Consider the following 22,477-nt stretch of genomic DNA (forward strand, 5'->3'; position numbering starts at 1 on the left):
AAGTATTATCAGCTGTTAAGTATCAGTTCGCTTTGTATTACGTGTCGTAGCGCAGTCTGTCGGATCCAATATAAAACACACCAACATCAACAACAATTTATAATTAAAAAATTAATGAAATAAACTATTAAAATTGGACCAAATACCTCTCTAAAAGTATGCCTATGTTACTTCCAGGAACGTGTAGAATCACTGTACAAAATTTCACGATGTTTCGTGCATTGGTTCCAGAGTTATAACGGAACATACAAACAAACATTCGCATTTATATATATATATTATTAAAATAAATGTTTAAAAATTAACCAAAAAATATGCATACTATGTAATAATTAAATATCAAATTTATCACCAATGACCAGCCAAATCCCATAGCACGATCATTTAACTTAGTATTTTTTACATATAAATCTTAATTTTACATGTAAATATAGACTTTTTAAAATATAAATTAAATGTAAAAATGTTAAACAATAAAAACATAAGCAGGATTTAATTCCAGAATTTTAGAAGAATGAAGAAGATTACATACAAAGATTGTTGTGGAAATGATACTGATCAAATTGTAGAAACTAATATAAACGATAATAATGAAAGTGTATAATTATATATAACTTTAATATTTTAAAGCCAGTGACTATTGTAATTTGAAAAATACGTATAAAATTAATAGAAAAAATTAAACTTTTTTATGTTAAGAAATTTAGTGTCTCATATTATTTTAAAATATAAAAGTGAACATTTAATACTTAGCAAACGTAATTCTTCAAGATAAATATTCTCAGCTCGTTATAAGAAGTAGTCACTTCTGTCGGTCAGTCCTGTGACTGCCTTTAAATGTTTTTGGTAGAATATTGTGGAGAAAGCTGTACGTTGACAATACTTCACAATGTACTGAGTTATGACAATTAATAAATCCTAAGAGTATAGAAGGGATCTAATAGCGTTCAACTATAACACCTGACTTCTGGATCACTGGTGTGAGTGTGTACACGGCACACAATGTCGACTCTAATATAATTACGTCCAAATTATACTCACTAGCCAATCAGGTCAGTGATTATCATTTAATTGTCTCTTACTGACAATCATATTATATTTTATCTTATGTTCAATCACTGGGTAACAGCAAACAATAGACTCTTCCGGAACTCGTCCCTGGTAAATTGTTTGCCGTGTGAGTTCGCTAACCAATTTATGAAATACCTTTCCAAAGTTTCCACTTTATTTTCTACATTCATAAAAAAGGGTTTTTCTCAATTATTTTAATCCAACAAAGAGTCATTCAAAAACTATCTTCAACTGTTAGAATAGGTTTGGTAACAAGATTGAATACCTTTCCATTAAATACCTTTTTAATCGACTTCCTTGAAAATTAGCTATTGCTCATAAAATATTAATTATTTCTATAAATAACTAGCTGTTACCTGTGGCTTCGCAATTTTTTTAACCGAAGTCCGTAGTTTACTTAGTTAAGGCACTTATAATACAATATGATAGTGCCGCCGTATGTTATTTTTTTAAGCAATATTAGGCTTTCAAAAAGTACATAAATTATTATTTCAGTGTTCACGGTTAAGACGATCATAGGTTAACGGACTGACTGTTATATCTAGTTATATCGTAAAGGAGCTTTTCTTGTTCTGAAAATGCAATTAGTCATATTTCCGACACCACAGCTAAGTTTGACTTGTTAGCACGATCAAGAAAATAATATACATTGGTCTCAGAAACCTACTTCGGTAAAAAATAAATAAATAAACACTGTTATCTTCCAGCGCTAGTAACCTAATTGTAGCCTAGAATATTTTTCCAGTGCCAGAGTTGAGTTTACCATGTTATCTAAATAAGTTAAATACATGAAGAAATTAATACTAAGTCAAATTTACGTTTGACTTTGCCGTTTGGTCTCAATGATCAAAATACATTTTCACATTTAGGACTTATATATGCTTACCACGGTCAAAAACATCTAGTGGTAAAAGGGAAAACTTCTTTCTAAGGTCGTGCAATATTTCAAAATAATCGTTTATAATAGGTTTAGGTTACAGAAGTATTGTTGATTTTCCGACTATAGTCCCTAAAATAATGACTCATGAAGCATCTTATTTAGTGTTCAATCCTCTGATATTTCTTAAGCCACTGTGAAAATACCATACCACAATTTCAAGGAGCCCAACCAGTCTTGAGTGGCATTATATGAAAACATTCACAGCTTTTCTTACAGGTAGGTTTTCAATAATACTAAAAAAAAACTTTAAACAGTATTTCCATGGCGTTTTATATTTTAACTTTGTCACTTGCGCAATCTGAAACACAAGTCGTACAGTAACTTTGTCTTGGTTATTTGCGTTACACTACTGATCAAACACTTTGTTTTTGGCTAAAACGTCAAGAAAAGCTCAAAAGAATTAACAACTGTATCGTGTCAGTTGAATTTCAATTTTAAAATGTTCCGAATAAAATGTTGTTTTATAGTAAACTAGCTGTTTCCCGCGGCTTCGCACGCTTTTCGTAAGCTTTGCCCGTGTATGTGTACTTGTGGTTCAAGTGAATTATATTTCCAACGATGATGTAGAGTTTGTATTGTTGCCACGATCAAGAAAATCTGTCAAAAGTGTATGTTTATAGCCATTGTCTACGTAAATGTACTTTATTATAAAGTGGTCTAACACTCAAGATTTAAGTTCAAGCAGAAATGTATTTTGAAGACAAATATACATCAAAGCTTAGCGCCTTCAAATAGTTTTTTCGCTATTTAATAAACTTAACTGTCTCGTAATCGCAGTTTATAGTGTACAAGCGCTTTAAAAACTTTAAACTTTTGCAGTGCCGCCTTGTAGCGAGATACATCAATAGGCATAGCATATAAACCTTCTCCATCGAAAAATACATATACATACAAATTTTCATAATGATCGGTCAAATAGTTTACGATTCTATAAAGGATATACGTACAAACATTCATTTATATATATATATACTAGCGGGCCCGGCGCGCTTTGCTGCGCATTTCAATAATTTTTTTGCAAAAGTTGCCCGCGGCTTCGCACGCAATTTCCCGTTGAAAACAGTACACTATATTCACTTATTCTTTTTCTATCACATTCTAAACATTGCTGAGATAATTGATAGTCGTTCCATCGTGAGCCTCTTGGGCGTATTATGAAGGTATGTACCATATTCCTGCCTCTATCTAGCTGTTACCCACGGCTTCGCACGCAAATCTTAAGAACCGAAGTCCTTATATTACTTAGTAAATTTTTTTTTACTATAATAAATTTTAGATTAAATTAGTTATATCTCCGATGCCACGATTGAGCTTGCTTTGTTGTCTCGATCGAGAGAATATGTACACACGGAGTTTTGAGAACCATACTTCTGTCAAAAAAAACAACTAAGGTTGATTTTATAACATTCTTTATATTTGTAGCCAACGTAAGATAGTAATTATGATATCTGCATTACTCTTCTGATCAAGCATGAGCATGGTTTATATTAAATAAATATTGCAGTTAAAGGTGAATTTTTACGTCAAATTTGAATTGTATTATCTGGATAGTAAAGTCTATGTTTAACAGTGATTGCAAAAACAGTTTAAACAAAATTTGTCGTTTCTCTTAAGCTTACTCTATGCTTTAAAACTATAAGTGTAATATATGTTTACAAAGAACAGCTGATTAAAAATTTGAAAAGACGTTAACATATGTTTGCTGCAATGCATTTCTTATGGGTATTTCTGTAACCAGTGGGGCGGAATCCTGAATCAGGAAAGAGATGGGCATAGCTTATAAACCTTCTCCGTGGAAAAATACATATACGTACAAATTTTCATCATGATCGGTCCAATAGTTCACGATTCCATAAAGGACAAACATACAAACATTCATTTTTATATATATATATAGATGTAAGGAATGTAATTATGGACAGAAGCTTTATTACACCTAAATATGAATACTCAGATTCTCAGAAGCTTATACTACTCATTTATACAACACGTGCACCTTAAGCGATGTTGCCGTAACGCGTTTCAAATACTTAGTAGCAGGAAATTGACATTTATGACGATATGTAGCCCAAGGAGGAAATAAATATTCCACTATTTCATCATATCGGGATTGAATAAAAGACAACTGCTCCACTTGAATAAATAAAAGGTATAGGTTTTATATCAAGTCTACATTATGCAAATCTATGAATAAAATATGTTGATTCGGAACCAGCCGTTGAACATTTATACAGATGTGATTCAATTTCTCAAATAGTTTTATAAAAAATATATAATAGTGTGACAACTAGAATGTTCTATAAGTTATTTAGTATCTAATTAAGTTTAATAATGTAAAGGGCTTTTTTAATTTAAGTTTAATGGGTAACTTTGTTCGTTGGACATATTACAAACTGTAAAATAACAACATTCGCCTTTAAATTGAAAGGGCGCTCCGTGAGATGAAAAACTCTTTCCATCTCATTTACTCCTTAAATTAAATGGTGAACTCAGATTTTTCAATTAGTTCCAACCAAATGTTTGAACTAATTTTATTAAAATCCACGTATCTGAGTTTCATTTATTACTGTTGGCCGTTATTATCAGAATGATATGTGTGCATACAAAACTACATCAATGTACAATTGTATTTATAGCGAACGAAAATGTAACATGTTACAGGTAATCACTTTTACAGTATCATTCTTATAGATTGTTTGCAGTAAAGGGAGCCTATCGTAAGTTTTTCCAACAGTAAATTTTAACTTTCTGAGCCCGCAGCATGGCAAGAGATAAATAGCACAGCGGGCATAAGCCAATAAATAACAATTCCTACTTTCACCATTTTATTTTGTTAGTAATATCATGACGAACAATCAGCAAAATAATTAATCTGAAGGATGATTATATTTTATATTTATGCTATGATGGATACAGAATTTAGTAATATCTGTTTAACAAAAATGCCATCACCCTACCATAATTCTTTAACTGTTAGGATTTTAAAGTAAAGTAAAGATGTCTTATTTTACCAGGCGAAGTTAGGGCTAAGAAGCCCTCTAACACTTAACCTGGAGACCAACGGCTTAAAGGTGACTTCCGAACCACCACCAACGTCCGGGCAGGCGAGCTGCTTGTAAGGACAGGATCGCTCAGCGGACACCCATCCAAGCAGCAGCCACGCTCAATGTTGCTAGATCCGGTTATCTTGCGACAACCATTGGCAATGTCTTCAAAACTATTTTGGAGGTATAAAGAACAGATTATAATCAATTGGGTGCAATGTTGAGGGAATAATACTTCCACTAGTCTTCTGTTTTTTGTTTGTGTTTTTTGGAACATGTTTAAGCTATTCTTTTCAACTGTGTTAATATTTAAACTTTCAGACTTGGATCTCGGGATCGCATATTTTCAAAGCATGACCCGAAAACTTCATCTTATAATGGTTTTAGTTCATACTATGAGGAGATTAATTACATATATAACACTAATATTACAACTTTTGAGATTATACTGCAAGAATTAAAATTGTATTACGGAAGTAACGCTGTAACGTAGACTGCAGATAAGTTGGAGAAAATATCACTTGCAGTAGTGTTTTCTAGAACATGCGACGCTGTTCCTGTAGCCCTTGAAATTAGCTGGTCCGTTGGTTCGACAAAATACGACACTTGCAAAACATCTTACTGAAACTCTTCCGTACAAAAACTTTAAGTAGAATTTTATTGAATTGGGGTCTTATTCTTGTTTTAATACTTGGAAGTTAATTTAATAAGTAATAATTTACTGCATTTTTTATAGTGAGAAGATATACCTAAACTACACCATGATTATTTTCCTGTTCATTCTTAATTGTTGAACCAACCAATGCAAACTGTTGAAAAATTGGGAGGTAATTATATTTTATAATAATTCGTTTCTCACCTCGGGAACTTATTGCCACGTGTTTATTCAGATTCAAAAGCGTTTTCACTGTACTAACTGTCCATCATCGTTCTCATTCCTGGTTGAAAACGTGTACAAATTTCGAAATTCCTTTCTTACATTGTGGCCGCTTACATGTTTCCACACCTTTTTCAATAATTTAATACAAGAATGTATTCTAAAATGTATAACACTCTCTGTCGAATATAGCTTTGGAGTAAGTATATTGAATTATCGTAAGTATAATGAATTTAGAATGCCCATACACACGTACCAGACTAAATTAACGTATAACATACACACAATTTTATTTAGCAAACATAAAAATCTACAAGCTACATTTGTCTACTAGAAGTGCAATACAGTACATTTTTCGATTCTCTAAAAAGTACGAAAACTCTTTGGCTGAGCGTTAACGAAGCTTATCACTTGAGGGGGTGGTAAAATTGCATAACTGTCAGTTTGTCCGCACGATATCCCGAGAACGAACTTTTCTGTAGATTTGAAACTATACATTAAGCTTCATTTTATTATAAGCAGCATCGAATTAGATTTTAGTACATGTTTGAGCGTTAGGGAACATTTTATATCGATCTTGTACGTAACGATGGTAGCAACGATAAAATCGCAAAATCATATTTGAAGAAACTTGAATTCAAACATATGCTATTTTGAAATTTGAAATATTAACAAATATAACTATTGAAATGAGCCATAAACTTTAAAACAACTTGTAACGTGACATTAAGTGATGGTGGACTAATATGGATATGGCTAATAATATGGATATGGATACTAATATGGATATGGCTAATAATATGGAGATGGATACTAATATGGAGATGGATACTAATATGGATATGGATACTAATATGGAGATGGATACCAATATGGATATGGATACTAATATGGAGATGGATCCCAATATGGAGATGGATACTAATATGGAGATGGATAGTAATATGGAGATGGATACCAATATGGACATGGATACCAATATGGATATGGATACTAATATGGAGATGGATACTAACATGGATATGGATACTAATATGGAGATGGATACTAATATGGATATGGATACTAATATGGATATGGATACTAATATGGAGATGGATACTAATATGGATATGGATACTAATATGGATATGGATACTAATATGGAGATGGATACTAATATGGATATGGATACTAATATGGAGATGGATACTAACATGGATATGGATACTAATATGGAGATGGACACTAATATGGATATGGATACTAATATGGAGATGGATACTAACATGGATATGGATACTAATATGGAGATGGATACTAATATGGATATGGATACTAATATGGAGATGGATACTAATATGGAGATGGATACTAATATGGATATGGATACTAATATGGAGATGGATACTATTATAGTCACAATCTGATGTTAGATAGATATACAAGTAGATACACCAAATATCTACAAAGTGTTGTTAGATAGACATACCGGTTGATAAACTAAACTAATGAGTCATTTGAATGTTTGTAAACTCACCAGTACCCGTAGTGAGGTAAAGTATCTATTTGTTTGCCTGTTATTGTTAGACTGACGAACAGATAAATTTGAATGGCAATTCAATTTAATCAGATACCTCACTTACGACATATTGATTTACATTTTCTTAATCTTTTTAATTTACATACATTAAATCCATTGTTTAATTCATTCAGTATCTCATTTATGAAACGGAAATGTGCACTGTATCGCTCCATGTCGATTTTATTCAATATATATAATTTGTTATGTCAGAACTAGAATACTACTAGGCAGATCTAGCATTGTTGTCATTGAAAAAGCCATATTTACGACCAACACATGTTACCAACATTTGACCCGCTCCTCACATCCTCCCCATCCCCCATTCCCTTTTTCCTCTCTCCAACATCGGGAGTGGAACAATTCAACAGTGACGTCATACGCAGCTGTGGCAAACTGTTTTCCGATGTTTGTTTATGTCTCCAAATGATTTCTCTGAAAGCCTTTCTTGACAAGTTACGACTTATTTAGTCTTGCTTGTATTGGAACGGAGAACCAATAAGATTACGATACTCGTGTGTGTGTGTGTGTGTGTGTGTGTGTGTGTGTGTGTGTGTTTTATTGTAAAAGTCCTATACTACACTTATTAGGATATTATCCCTTCCTATCATATGTTCACATTGAAAAGACGTATGCGTATAAATTAAGAACACTGTTTAGTTCAACCGATTCTCCACACTTAAAGATGATCTAATTCCATGTAGCTCCTGTAGCTCTGGTGCTCCATTTCCTCCTCTAATGAAGCTGGAACTGTTAGGCTCAAACTCACTGGTAACCACTTCCTAAGCTGAATAGATCTCGCTCCAAATCCTCGTACAAAACAAAAGAAGGAATTATTCAGTAGGGCTGCGGGCTCGTTCCTCAAGTAAATCTCAAAATTAAATAAAATTTTTAAAGCGTTAGTGCATATTTTGTTAATTTATTCACTGAACGTTAGCAAAGTCCACCAATCGAGGTCCTTGAAAACTTTACTTCTGTCTGTTTGAGAACAAATAATCTATGGAATATTTACACGAAGCATTATTTGTACATAAATAACACTGATTCCGATGATGGCGTATGTCACTCCATGGGATTTAGTTGTTTTAACGATTGTTTTTAAGAACTATACACTTTGACCTCCTTCTTTTGAAGTTAGAGATTATTAATAGAGAGACTGTGAGTTAATTCCTCAAGTAATTGAAACAAGCTTGTTTGACATTTGCGTATAATTTGTTTATTTATTGGCTGAAAAATTTACGCCCTCTCTAGGTATATATATATATATATATATATATATATATATATATATATATATATATATATATATATATTTATTTATTTATTTATTTATTTATTCTATATAATAAATATGTTATATAAATATAATATATTTATTTAATATAAATACTTGTCCCAGCAGAGCAAGTACTTTTTGTGATTCAATGTTTATTGAAATTATATATATATATATATATATATATATATATATATATATATATATATATATAGTGATTTCAATAGCACAAATAAGTAAGTTCCGGTTAAATATAATAAGAGATGTTAAAAATTATCAAATGGGAAATATTCACATATTAATTGTAACACGTAAAATCTGAATAGACTTGATGACAATACCCGGTAGTCCGCATGTAAAGATTGTATCGGCAGATAAAATCTTAACAACGCTGTCCGGATGTTGGTCCAGGGACAACGCAAACGATATCGGGGAGCCAGCTGAATAGGATTGCGCCATGAAAATCTGCTACCTGCCTATTTTTATGGCAGTGGCCGCCACCGTTGTGAGTACTGTTTACACATAAAAATCTTTTACGCTGAAAATAATGTTATATGTCTTCCTTTGCGGTCAGAATTGTTAGTTAAGGTCTATTGTTAATATTGATCTTTGTTTTGTGTGTTTACTAGAAGTTAACAGTGGCTTTACACGAAATTTCGTAGGCACGTTTAGAAACAATTATAGTTCCAGTGAATTATATGTTCAACACCAATGTTGGGTTTGCCTTGTTTCACAAAAATTACTTACTCCACCGGGATCTAGATTCAATGTATATTAAAAATTAAATTTGCTAATTGCTATTTTTACAAATTTAATGAATGTAAACAAAAGTCGTTTTACAGGTATTTGGTTTACCAATCATAATGTTATTCTGGTTATTTAAACGCATATGTGACAGATACGGCCAAATACAAAATAATTGAATTGTAAAAAGTATGGGCTCTGTGGTGTAGTGGTAGCACACACACTCGGCAAGTGACAGATGTGGGTTCAGGCCCCGGCGGAGCAAGTACTTTTTGTGATTCAATGTTTATTAAAAATTTTATATATGTGTGTGTGTGTGTGTGTGTGTGTGTGTGTGTGTGTGTGTGTGTGTGTGTGTGTGTGTGTGTGTGTGTGTGTGTGTGTGTGTGTGTGTGTGTGTGTGTGTGAGAGAGAGACCACGGGTAACAGCTAGTTCCATATGTAAAGGATCGCCTGGTTTTCAATGAAATATAGTATTTATTACTATAACTTCTTATTATTTGTAAAATATTATTAAAACAAGTAACAGAAATGTAAATAGTGTGTGATGGCAACAACCCACAGGCCTGCACTATGTCTATTATTGTTACAAGCACGTACTTGTAGTACCTAGAACTGGGTCAAACTAAGTACACATCATTACAACTAACAATGTAAATAGTGTGTGATGGCAACAACCCACAGGCCTGCACTATGTCTATTATTGTTACAAGCACGTACTCGTAGTACCTAGAACTGGGTCAAACTAAGTACACATCATTACAAGTAACCGAAATGTAAATAGTGTGTGATGGCAACAACCCACAGGCCTGCACTATGTCTATTATTGTTACAAGCACGTACTTGTAGTACCTAGAACTGGATCAAACTAAGTACACATCATTACAAGTAACCGAAATGTAAATAGTGTGTGATGGCAACAACACAGGTACCTACTGGCAAATTGTCTATTATTATCAAGGTACTATTGTATAGTACCTAGAACTGGATCAAACTAAGTATACATCATTACAAGTAACCGAAATGTAAATAGTGTGTGATGGCAACAACCCACAGGCCTGCACTATGTCTATTATTGTTACAAGCACGTACTTGTAGTACCAAGATCTGGGTCAAACTAAGTACACATCATTACAAGTAACCGAAATGTAAATAGTGTGTGATGGCAACAACCCACAGGCCTGCACTATGTCTATTATTGTTACAAGCACGTACTTGTAGTACCTAGAACTGGATCAAACTAAGTACACATCATTACAAGTAACCGAAATGTAAATAGTGTGTGATGGCAACAACCCACAGGCCTGCACTATGTCTATTATTGTTACAAGCACGTACTTGTAGTACCAAGAACTGGATCAAACTAAGTACACATCATTACAAGTAACCGAAATGTAAATAGTGTGTGATGGCAACAACCCACAGGCCTGCACTATGTCTATTATTGTTACAAGCACGTACTCGTAGTACCTAGAACTGGATCAAACTAAGTACACATCATTACAAGTAACCGAAATGTAAATAGTGTGTGATGGCAACAACCCACAGGCCTGCACTATGTCTATTATTGTTACAAGCACGTACTTGTAGTACCAAGAACTGGATCAAACTAAGTACACATCATTACAAGTAACTGAAATGTAAATAGTGTGTGATGGCAACAACCCACAGGCCTGCACTATGTCTATTATTGTTACAAGCACGTACTTGTAGTACCTAGAACTGGATCAAACTAAGTACACATCATTACAAGTAACTGAAATGTAAATAGTGTGTGATGGCAACAACCCACAGGCCTGCACTATGTCTATTATTGTTACAAGCACGTACTCGTAGTACCTAGAACTGGATCAAACTAAGTACACATCATTACAAGTAACTGAAATGTAAATAGTGTGTGATGGCAACAACCCACAGGCCTGCACTATGTCTATTATTGTTACAAGCACGTACTCGTAGTACCTAGAACTGGATCAAACTAAGTACACATCATTACAAGTAACCGAAATGTAAATAGTGTGTGATGGCAACAACCCACAGGCCTGCACTATGTCTATTATTGTTACAAGCACGTACTCGTAGTACCTAGAACTGGATCAAACTAAGTACACATCATTACAAGTAACTGAAATGTAAATAGTGTGTGATGGCAACAACCCACAGGCCTGCACTATGTCTATTATTGTTACAAGCACGTACTTGTAGTACCTAGAACTGGATCAAACTAAGTACACATCATTACAAGTAACCGAAATGTAAATAGTGTGTGATGGCAACAACCCACAGGCCTGCACTATGTCTATTATTGTTACAAGCACGTACTTGTAGTACCTAGAACTGGATCAAACTAAGTACACATCATTACAAGTAACTGAAATGTAAATAGTGTGTGATGGCAACAACCCACAGGCCTGCACTATGTCTATTATTGTTACAAGCACGTACTTGTAGTACCTAGAACTGGGTCAAACTAAGTACACATCATTACAAGTAACCGAAATGTAAATAGTGTGTGATGGCAACAACCCACAGGCCTGCACTATGTCTATTATTGTTACAAGCACGTACTTGTAGTACCTAGAACTGGGTCAAACTAAGTACATATCATTACAAGTAACAAGACACTACTGCAATGTGAGCTCATTGTACCTACAGTAACACATAGTGTACATATATAGTACCGAACAAGCACTGCATACTTATACATATTTGCTGCAATATACGTACAGTTAAAACTATATTTTTACTAAAAGTTTAACTTTCTTATCTGGATATTGTTTTTAATCTGTGCTTAACAGCAGCGGTGCAAAACAGGTTAAAAGTTTTGTTACTTACACTTCAAGCTTACTCTGTGATTTCTCCCTAAAATGTAAACAAATTAAAATAGTGGTTAAATTAATTAAACACAAAGCGGTCGTAAAACAATGATGCCACAGAACATTTGATTACGTTTAAAAACCTCTTTCAATTAATAATATTTATTTGCTGCAATGCCACTTTTTGGACAAAGATGGAAATTTTTGTACTAAGAATAGGCTTATACTTATCCCAGGGATCCTAATAATGCCCATATAAAATTTCAGTACATTCGGTTGAATAGTTTACACGGGAAAATCAAACTTTAAAAACAAAGGCACTTTTATATTTATAATATTATTAGGATTAGACCACACACGTATCCTGTACTAACAATTAATTGCTAGAATTAAAATGGAGGCAGATATTAAACTGTATTGTAAATCTTCAAAAAAAGAATATAAAAGCCAAGCTTTTATTTTAAAAGAAACAACAGTTCATAACAGGAAAAATGTTCAATACTTTATTATTTTATTAACTTCCGGCAAAAACTCATATAAATCACATTATTATTGCTTGAATAGGCATAAATTATTTTTACATACTCCTAAGAACCAGCTGTAATGAAACTTGGCTGAGCGTTAGCAAAGCCTACAAATCAGGCTGATATTTAGGGAATGAATCTAACTGTAAACTTGACGTTTTACATATAGTTCTCACTTAATGTTCTGACAAATACTCTTTCCTGTACGTCTGTCTGTCTATATGCCTGTGCGTATGTTTTCTGCTCAATATATCAAAAACGAATTGAGCTATGGAATTTACATTTGGTATGTAACGCTATTCCTACTTGGGCAATGCCGTGTTTGATGATGATCGATTTTGCTATGCCCTTTTATGTAGACTAGCTATCCGCAGGACATCTTGAGAACGATATCCGGCTGCAGATTTCATTCATCTGTAGGTTTTCAATGTGGCATTGAACTTTATTTCTACATAGATACAAATAATTTCGACGATTATGCATGTCTATCCATGAGATTCAGCTCAGTGTCATTCCAGTCAATAACTCAGTATGCTGGCAGATTTTATCAACTGCCTGCTGGAGGGACGCAAAAATTTCTGTTCTGTCTGCCACCTTTCAGTCTGTAATACTATGACAACAAGTAAAAAAGGGGTTTGGGATAAGACCACCTTTTATTTTGGGATAAGATTTAGATCTTTACTAGTAAATCCGCCCCTTACATTTAGTTGCATAAGCAATATAATATAATATATATATAATAAATTTGTATATTCTGTGTTATGTTTTTCTTCTATGTTAGGTGTAAAATTTAAGTTTTAATACGCTTAATATTTCGATTGCAATGTAAGTTAAATACATATTTATTTTTTAACTAAAAGTGACATATTATTAAGAAAAACGTTCGTATCAATTTAAAGTAAGTTTACTTTGATATTTTCTAAATTATACGTACATATTGTAGTAAACCGTAATTATCTTTCTAATATCAATCATCGTTAAAACGCCTTGTAATTGAGCATTTTGATCGGTTGTAAATTATATTGTTAAATAATTATGTTGAGTGAAACATATATGTTATTTGATGAATGTATAATTCCAAGTAATAATCGCTTAGAACGTCCACAAGAGATCGGCCACTCCGTCTATAAGTGACTTGTGGTCCACATGAAAGTCCTTTAATTTTTCTTCCTCGCTAGACTGTTTTATTAAATCAATTACTTTCCAAGGAATTGAGTTTATAACGTTTTAATATTATGCAGGGTATAACAGTAATTTTGTATGACATAGAATGTATGTATATAATATAATCTACTGTATAACAGAACCCCAGTTGTCTGTGGTTGTTTTTGTGACCAAGCGTATTGTTGTCACATGCGTTCTTTAATTTATTTTATATTATTTAACCCTACCCAATGTATTACAATAACGGAGCCTTTGTGAAGGAACCAGGAATTTTCCGAACATTTTACATTATTCTTTGAAACGGATATTTGTATATATTTTCAAACAATTATCAAACTAAAATAAACTTCATGGACAAAAAATAAAAATATTGTTGTGAAAACATTATTACAACTACTACAAAATGTTAATAATCCAAACAATTTTACGCTTTATTCTTAGCTTTCTCATAAGCGTTTACTGTTTCTATCAATTTGTAATAAGAACACAAGAGTATTAGGTACAAAAAGTCACCCATTTCTCATTGGCTGGAGAGAAAGAAGGATTTGTCTCTAATGGAGGCTACTTCTTCAGACAGTTGTAATAACGTTATGTATCGACCCACTTCAATCTTTGCTCAAATTAAAGCTTCATATATGGTAGCAGAAAATTATTGTTAAAATTCATTGTAACAAAAGAAATTAAAAGAACCAATTAGAGATTTTTACGAAAAATTTTATTCTTTTTTCTTTTATTTTTCTTTTAGTCTTTTTATTGGTTTCCTGGCTCGAGACGAGTGACAAAACTAGACGTAAATTTTAATTAGGTTCAGGTTAGTTTCCCACGGATCAGATTGTGGGTTGAAACAGTAATTTTAATATTTTTTGTCTGTGAACGATGGTAAATGTTAAAATTTGTTATTGCCTTCACAAATATCCCATAGTCAAAAATTTATATTTGATCAAACAATTCATTCCTTATAAAATAATTTAATTTATTATGCACAACTTATTAAGTAATATTTTCCTAATTTTCCGCATTCATTTCAGCACGAGTCGGAGTTGGAACGTAATAATCACATCTACGTCAACACCTTTCCTTTGCTTGATTTGGTTTGCATAATCATACAAAAAGGTTTATATTTCAAACGTTTTAAGTATTTTCTCAGTTTCAGTACAGCTGTATCGTCTAGTTAGCCTTTAGCATAGTATTATATGTTGAGTATTTACAGTGACGTCACCAACGTTTAAGGGGACCAGGTAGTGGCAATCTCGCCCATGTAAAATTTACCTTTTTTAGGTACACTTTTCTCAAAAACTAAAAGAGATATTGCAATGAAACTTTCACACTATTTTTTTTGTTGCTCTGTTAACAATAATAAGGATTTTCAAACATATATTTTTTACAACTTTTTTTTTATTGATTTTTCAATTTTAAAACATTTCTTAAACTTTTTTTGCATAAAAGTGTTATAATTTTTTTATTTTTTATTTTCATGTAATAATACATCTTATTATTGTTTATTGTGATAATACAAAGAATGTGTGCAAGTTTGGTCAAATTTCGTTCAATAGTTTGCAAAATAATGGTACCAAATGACAAAAAAAAACAAACTTTCGGAAAACCAACATTTAATTTTACTCTGCCCTAAAACTAACAAATGTGTATAGGCCTACCTACTTGAACATAATTAGTGTGCACCATAGCCATAGGCTGGGTTATCTGGGTCTTCCTCATTCTCAAGTATTCTACGTTTCACTGTTTTTTCTGACTTCTTTTGCTTTTTTTCTATATCTTTCATGGCTTTTTTCAGCTTCAAATATGCGGAGTTCATCTTGTCGCTTGAGTCCTACAGCACAATTAGTTCCTGCTTGGCCACATAACTTATCAAGAACTTTTATCTTCCCAAGAGCTCCATCATTGTAACACAATATTGCATCTTGCACTCCAATTGTCAAAGTGGAAAGTCCAACAAAATTGTTTTTGGAAATCCTTGTCCAAATCATATTATTGAAGGACTCGTTTTGGTTTTGTGTCTTTCCGTGAACACATTTTTTTTAATAAATTTGGGTCTGCTAAGTCTTTATATATTGGTTTTATGTGCTCCATCACAGCAATTGGTAAATTGTTAGTGGGTGTAGGGGGAAACTTTAGGGGAAACAAATGGGAAATCCTACTGATATGTGTATCAGCTCAGTGCGTTCCCGCACAAAAAATTAAAATTAATATGAATTAGTGCTTAGATTTGCATATATTTGGTATCAAATTGTTCAGAAAAAGATTGGCAACAATAATAAATAATAAAAAAAAAATTTTTTAAATTAAAATATTTCACTACCTACCTGGTTCCCTTAAATAGCTGTTCCACTATTGCATTCCTGAACGTTTAGAAGTTACTTGTTATTATAACTTATTACTTTATTATCATATATTTATTATTGTTATTTATTAACTCATTACTATATTTTCGCTTTTTTGCTAAGATTATTTTGTACTGTTGTCACCTGTTTACTATTCTAATTTAACAACCAAATGATTATGTTGATATTAATATATCTGTTTTACTATTTTGTACACTGGGTTTACCATTGGAAGTGAAATAAATAAATAGTTAAAATAGTAAAGCTTGTGTCCTTAACAGGATTTTTTTATTTCATTGTAAACAATATTGTATTTATGTGTACGCTGAAATTAAATTACTAATCGTGTTTCATTATGTTTAGATTCTGGGGATTTCGGCTCAGAATGTCAGGGTAAGTCCAAACAATACTTTTCATTATGTCCCTAAAATTTCTTTGAAACAAGCATCATTTTCAGAATAAATAGTCTGAAACTTATTGTTAGTAGCTAGGTTATATTTATGCCAAATTTTGTTTATATTTACAGGTTGCAAGGCAGCTAGATTTGACGCCGCTGACCGACATGGTCGGTTTGATGGGCATGATCATGTCCATGATGGTTCCAACTGAGGTCTCGTCGATGTTTACTGACAGCTTCGGCCAGGTATTCTCCGCAGTTCCGGTCGACTTCTCTTCGCTCACCTCCCTGGTCGGCCTGGGCAGGAAGCGCAGAGCAGTGTACCCTTGGCAGGCCCGGGTGAAGAAGATCATGAACGAGCTGGAGAGAGTCGAGAAAATGCTGGATGGGATGCCCAAAGTTCCTGAGGATCCGGAGTTCTCGTTTGATCAGGGCTTGGTGGGAGTAGACGATCGCGTCGGTACTGATGAGACACCAGTGCCTTTCTTTTACCGAGACGAACTGAACCGAAGGTTTGCCAGGAGCCCCGATAGTGATTCTGAGGGGGACAGTAAGTTAAGAAAATTGTTACAGAACATTGGGTTATATATTTGTAACTTATTCTTATTCTTATTTACTCTTCCAACGGAATTACACCAGTAGTACACATCAATAAGTTAAAAAGAGTATAAACGATTAATAGAACTAATAAAATTTACATATATAATTAAATAACAAACCGTGTTAAAAATAAATTATCAACGAAACCCCGAATAAGTAAGAAATAGAAGTAAGTTAACAAATAATCAACAAAAAGGTAAAAAACAAAGACAATAATAAATAACTAAATATAAAAACTAGCAACAGTAATAAATTTGTGGTGTATGATAAGAAATAAATAACAACAAAGTTATAAACAATTTGACAAATAGCCACATGCAAAAATATATAACATATATATAAAAATATATAACAAGCAACATGCAAGAAAACTTGTCCTGTTAATGTTGTCTCGACCCTCAAGTAACGTGCATTTCATAACATATTCTACAGCCAACATTTTAAAGATTGTTCTGTGTAAACGAGACCTAACACGTCTTAACATGTCACACGTAACAAAATGTACTGTACACAGCACTAATTTTGTTGTTACGTGAAGGTCAAATTTTAAATTTTTATCTGCAACAATCTATCTAGAAATAAATTTGTAATAAAATAAAAAATAGGATGTTATTTCTTCTAGTAATAACCATAGGTAGGTAAATAAAAGCCATAATATTTGAGTAATTTATAACTGTGAACGGATTTGAAGCTTATGTTCCTTCTATCAGTAAAAGGTATATTTGAATAACCTATATAAACCCATTCAGTATCTGTGCTAACTCTCACACTAAATCAACACTGTGGATGAGAACTCTGTTAGTATAATGGAACAGTGAGTACCGATAGATTAAGTGCTTACTGAGCTATAGTTAGAGCTATATAGCTCTTATGACATAGATCTTATGCCTCATTTTACTCACAAAAAGTTAATATTATACTCTTTTGCTGCAATTTATAATGAATAATACCACTAAACATTAAACGCAAATTTTTCTCAATAGAGTTAAATTAATATACTTGATTGTTATGGACATTGGCTACTATACAAGACTACTGCACAAAACAGTACTACTTTTTTCATAAATCACTAGTTATGTTGTTTCATTTTTGGCTTACGCAATTTCAGTATTTGTGATCTATAACGTTGATAAATACGTATGTTCCTAAGAAAATCATCTCGTTTTTAAATTATATCTAGCTCAATTTCACCAGGTGGAGCGGACATGCAGTCTAAGGCAATGGAGACGGCCATGAAAGGAGCAACCATAGCCGAGAAGGGCTTCGAGGGTGGTAAAATGGCGGCAAACGCAGGGTCCGACTTAGCAAAGAGCGGGAAAGCAGGTAAAGTTTACTTTCCTTGACCCAAGAATTAAATTTTTCACTCATAATTTATTGGGAATTAAACCTGTACGTGATCAAAATTCAAATCGAAATGAAGAGCTGTTACAAGACTACGTAGTGGAATACGTCAAAACGTTAACATTTTTACGCTATATTTAATTCAATCTTAGTATAGCCCCTTAAGAAAATGGTTTAGTTAGAGTATGAAACTCACCACATTTTAGAGTAAGTGATATTAGATGTAATTTAGATCATTTATGCTAATCCAAATTCCATGGTTGGGCATACTCTCTATCATAGAAATCATTGTATTCTGCGTAGGCTGAATAGAAGTCTTAAGCAAAATTTAAAGTCTATAGATTAAATATTTTTCGAGATATTTCGTCACATGATAAATTAATATGCTTTGAATTCAGTGAGGTTTCAAAGCATTGTTTAAAATAAAATAAAATGTTCCGGTAAAAAAGGGAGGATACTACAACGCAACATTTCGCTGCAATCAAATATTGTCATCAATTTTCAACATTGACTTTCAATTGTATTTTGTTTCCTTCTACTCTATGAAGAAAATTTCACATGTTCTACGGATTGATAAAAGGACGATCAATCATAAAGAACTTTCACATCCCCTCCGGCAGGCAATAGAGAAACTGTGTCGGTCTACTGAATCACAGCCTCCAATGACACTCAGCCAAATTCCATGATATGCACCATCATGAAAAACATTCTTGTGTATATAGAAATAAAGTTTCATGCCAAATTTTTAAGGCATGAACATATGAAACATATGAAATCTTTTAAGATATCCTGGCACATAAGTCATTTTCATTTTTGTTCATTTAATTACGTTTCATAGCAGTGTTTCAAGTAATAAAAGTTCCAGTAAGGGTACTAGAATTCTGAATCGAATTGTAACATTGCCTTTTCACTCTTTTTATTTTTACTCAATGACTAAAAGTCACATATTTAAATATGAAATTACTGTGTGCAGCTTGTTTACAAATTTATTTGTTCTGATTTTTCTGGTTGCCACGATTGCTACACATAAGATCAATATACCTATATTCACTAACGCTGAGCCAAATTCCTTGGAAAAGACATGTAACAATATCAAACTCAGTTTTGATCATTTATAAATTTCTAACCCCACGAGCATAAGCTTGTGTTTTCAGATGAAAAATAATTCTATCAAAGATCTGAATCAACATATCAACATATAAAAAATTATTTGTCTTCTTTTTGTTTTTACGTTTCCTCTTCCTATTGTCAAATCGCTGGAATTAAAGATTTAAAGATGTAATTCAAGCGTCTTAGGTCTTTTTCATTAAATTTGAATTCATCTTATAATGGTAACTATATCTCTGAGATGTGGCTGCCTAAAAATTACACAACTGTCTCATAATTTTAAATCTATTCCACAAGGCCTTCCTACATAAAAATGTCATTAATCAATTAAACATCTGAGCTTTTGAAACAACGACAGTAAAGTACTGAATTAGCATCGTTTAAAGCATTAATAAAGTGCAAAAAAGCACTGATGTACGAGAATTTGAATTACTTATGAAATTGGTTATGGATCTCTGAGAATTTACCGGATTGCCATCAGGTGCTGAGGGGGCCGCTGCAGGGGCCGAAATGTTGTCAGGGGCCGCAGAGACTATCTCTGCCGGGGCCGGTCAGGGACAGCAGATGGCTGGGAGCTTCTCTGGATAACCGGAAGATCTGGAAGTTCAGGAAGATCTGTTGGTGGTGACACAAGTAATCAGCAAGAAATTGTAAAGAATTATTAATTTTCTTCATAATGTCCTTGCAATTTACTGTATTACCCATTTTCCTCATAGTCTAGTTGCCGAGAGCCAATTTTCATTGAATAAGCAAACATTTTTTTATCGATAAAGGGATGTTATCTAGGAAAGATTATCGTCAGCCATGCTACGTTAAAATAGATGAATATCAAAATAGTTAAAAATCCAACTGTCGTAAAATCCAAAATCCTAAAATCCAACTGTCCTAAAATCCAAAATCCTAAAAATCCAACTGTCAAACACATAAAGAAGGTTTATATCACTATAAGACAAATGAATGAAGAGTTTTAAATTCGGTTCTTTAAGACTCTATTTATGGTCAACTGACGCTAATTTATGACGGTCCCGTGATGACTGTTAGTTAAAGTGTGTAAAGCTAAAAAATTTGATCTGAAACAAACATTCGATTTATATTTTTAACTCTTTTGGAACTTTCCTGTTACGACTTTCACGAACACTAGTGCGGCGAACAATGAATATCTCTATCGAGTTCAATAAAAACTAGACTGACTGGTTATACAATCCAAATCGGCTTTCTGCTTCAGGAATACTATTGTTATTTTATTACTATAGAAACTCCCCACATTTTTTTCCAAATCGATCAACAGATTTTTTCACAATTGCATAAATTTTCTCTACAATTGTTTTAACTCTTATTCGTGTAAAATCCCGACTTAAAGCCTCTACCTTTAGACCATCTTCTCTCTAATATGACAGCGCGTTCTCAATGTAATGTGCGGAAACCCCACGCGCGCCACATATGTGTAGGTTGACACGACCTTCCAATCGGTTCTACTTACTGTTGTCGCTTCGCTCATCCAAAAAATAAAGCGAAATAAATGCATTATCATTTTCTTTTTTTACAAAAAAAAAAAGGTCAATCCCATAGCGGTTGTTATTTCAGGTGTTATTAATGCAAGTTTCCGGATTCATTATACAGAACTGTGCTTTTAATTTCATGCCATAGTCATATACTGTTCTAAAATCCAAACTGAAAGAAAAAGATAAAAGGAAATTAATAATTTAGGTTCGATACCTTTTTTTCATACCTTGGTGTTTCGAAGGTATGAATATCTGTAAACCTGATACTATTCAGTATATGCTCTTTCTTTGTAGTCCCTTTTCACTATATCATATTATTTCATTGCTTTAGACTAGATACTGTATCAGTATTTATTAATTAACCATTATGACAGGATAATAGGACTTCGGTAATTTGCTATCGTTATGGTATAACACAACGTTTTCGAGGCTTGGAATCTATCCTCTTTTTCAAGTGGGATAGGTATTGCAAAATATAAAAATAGAGAACAGAAAGAAGAAAAAATGGAAAGAATGGTTTCAAACGTACCAATAAGCTGCTTGGAGTCTAGTCAAGGCGTTGTCACTGCCGAGAATGCAAGTCCCAAACACAAGTCACGAGTACGACAAATACACCCACACATCACACTGGCACGGATGAAAGTGGGATACATACTAGAACGCTAAAATTATCCGAATTAAATGACATCAAAAGTACAAGTTGGTTGTATACTACATTTTTGCCATTAACATATTTTTCTGTGAGGAAATACACTAAAACTATCAACCTGAGCAGCAACTACATAACTCAAAATTTAATTATGTTACCGATTTGTCAACGTGGTATGAACAGAAAAACCTGATAGTTTGATAGTCATGAAAATAATAGTTGCAAATAAAAAAATACAGATACGAGGGAAGTATATACTCGCATAGTGGTACAGGCCCCTTCCAATGTCCAGTCGGGAAAATAGTTTATTTTTCAAACCAACGAACCGGATAATGTCGCAGAGATTACACCCTTCAGTCACTGTCTATTCGATTTAGTTTCCTAAACTCGTATGTAAAATAACTTATAAAACTATCATAACGTTCATAATAGTATTGTAAGTATTTGTAAGTATGTATATGTGTAAATTCTTATAAAAATAGGGATAACTTAAACAGAATTTTAAAAATTCTCATGGTTTTTATT

General features: G+C 32.9%; 1 protein-coding gene across 1 annotated transcript; it reads left to right on the forward strand.

Moving 5' to 3' along the window:
- Positions 1-9,166: 9,166 nt before the first annotated feature.
- On the forward strand, positions 9,167-20,478 carry LOC124366913. The gene is made up of 5 exons (XM_046823514.1): positions 9,167-9,274; positions 16,720-16,749; positions 16,883-17,303; positions 18,548-18,676; positions 20,283-20,478. The coding sequence occupies exons 1-5, from the start codon at positions 9,227-9,229 to the stop codon at positions 20,387-20,389; spliced, it is 735 nt and encodes a 244-aa protein (XP_046679470.1). The 5' UTR covers positions 9,167-9,226; the 3' UTR covers positions 20,390-20,478.
- The last annotated feature ends 1,999 nt before the right edge of the window (positions 20,479-22,477 follow it).

Source organism: Homalodisca vitripennis, chromosome 7, assembly GCF_021130785.1.
Source record: "Homalodisca vitripennis isolate AUS2020 chromosome 7, UT_GWSS_2.1, whole genome shotgun sequence".
NCBI classification, from domain to species: Eukaryota; Metazoa; Arthropoda; class Insecta; order Hemiptera; family Cicadellidae; genus Homalodisca; species Homalodisca vitripennis.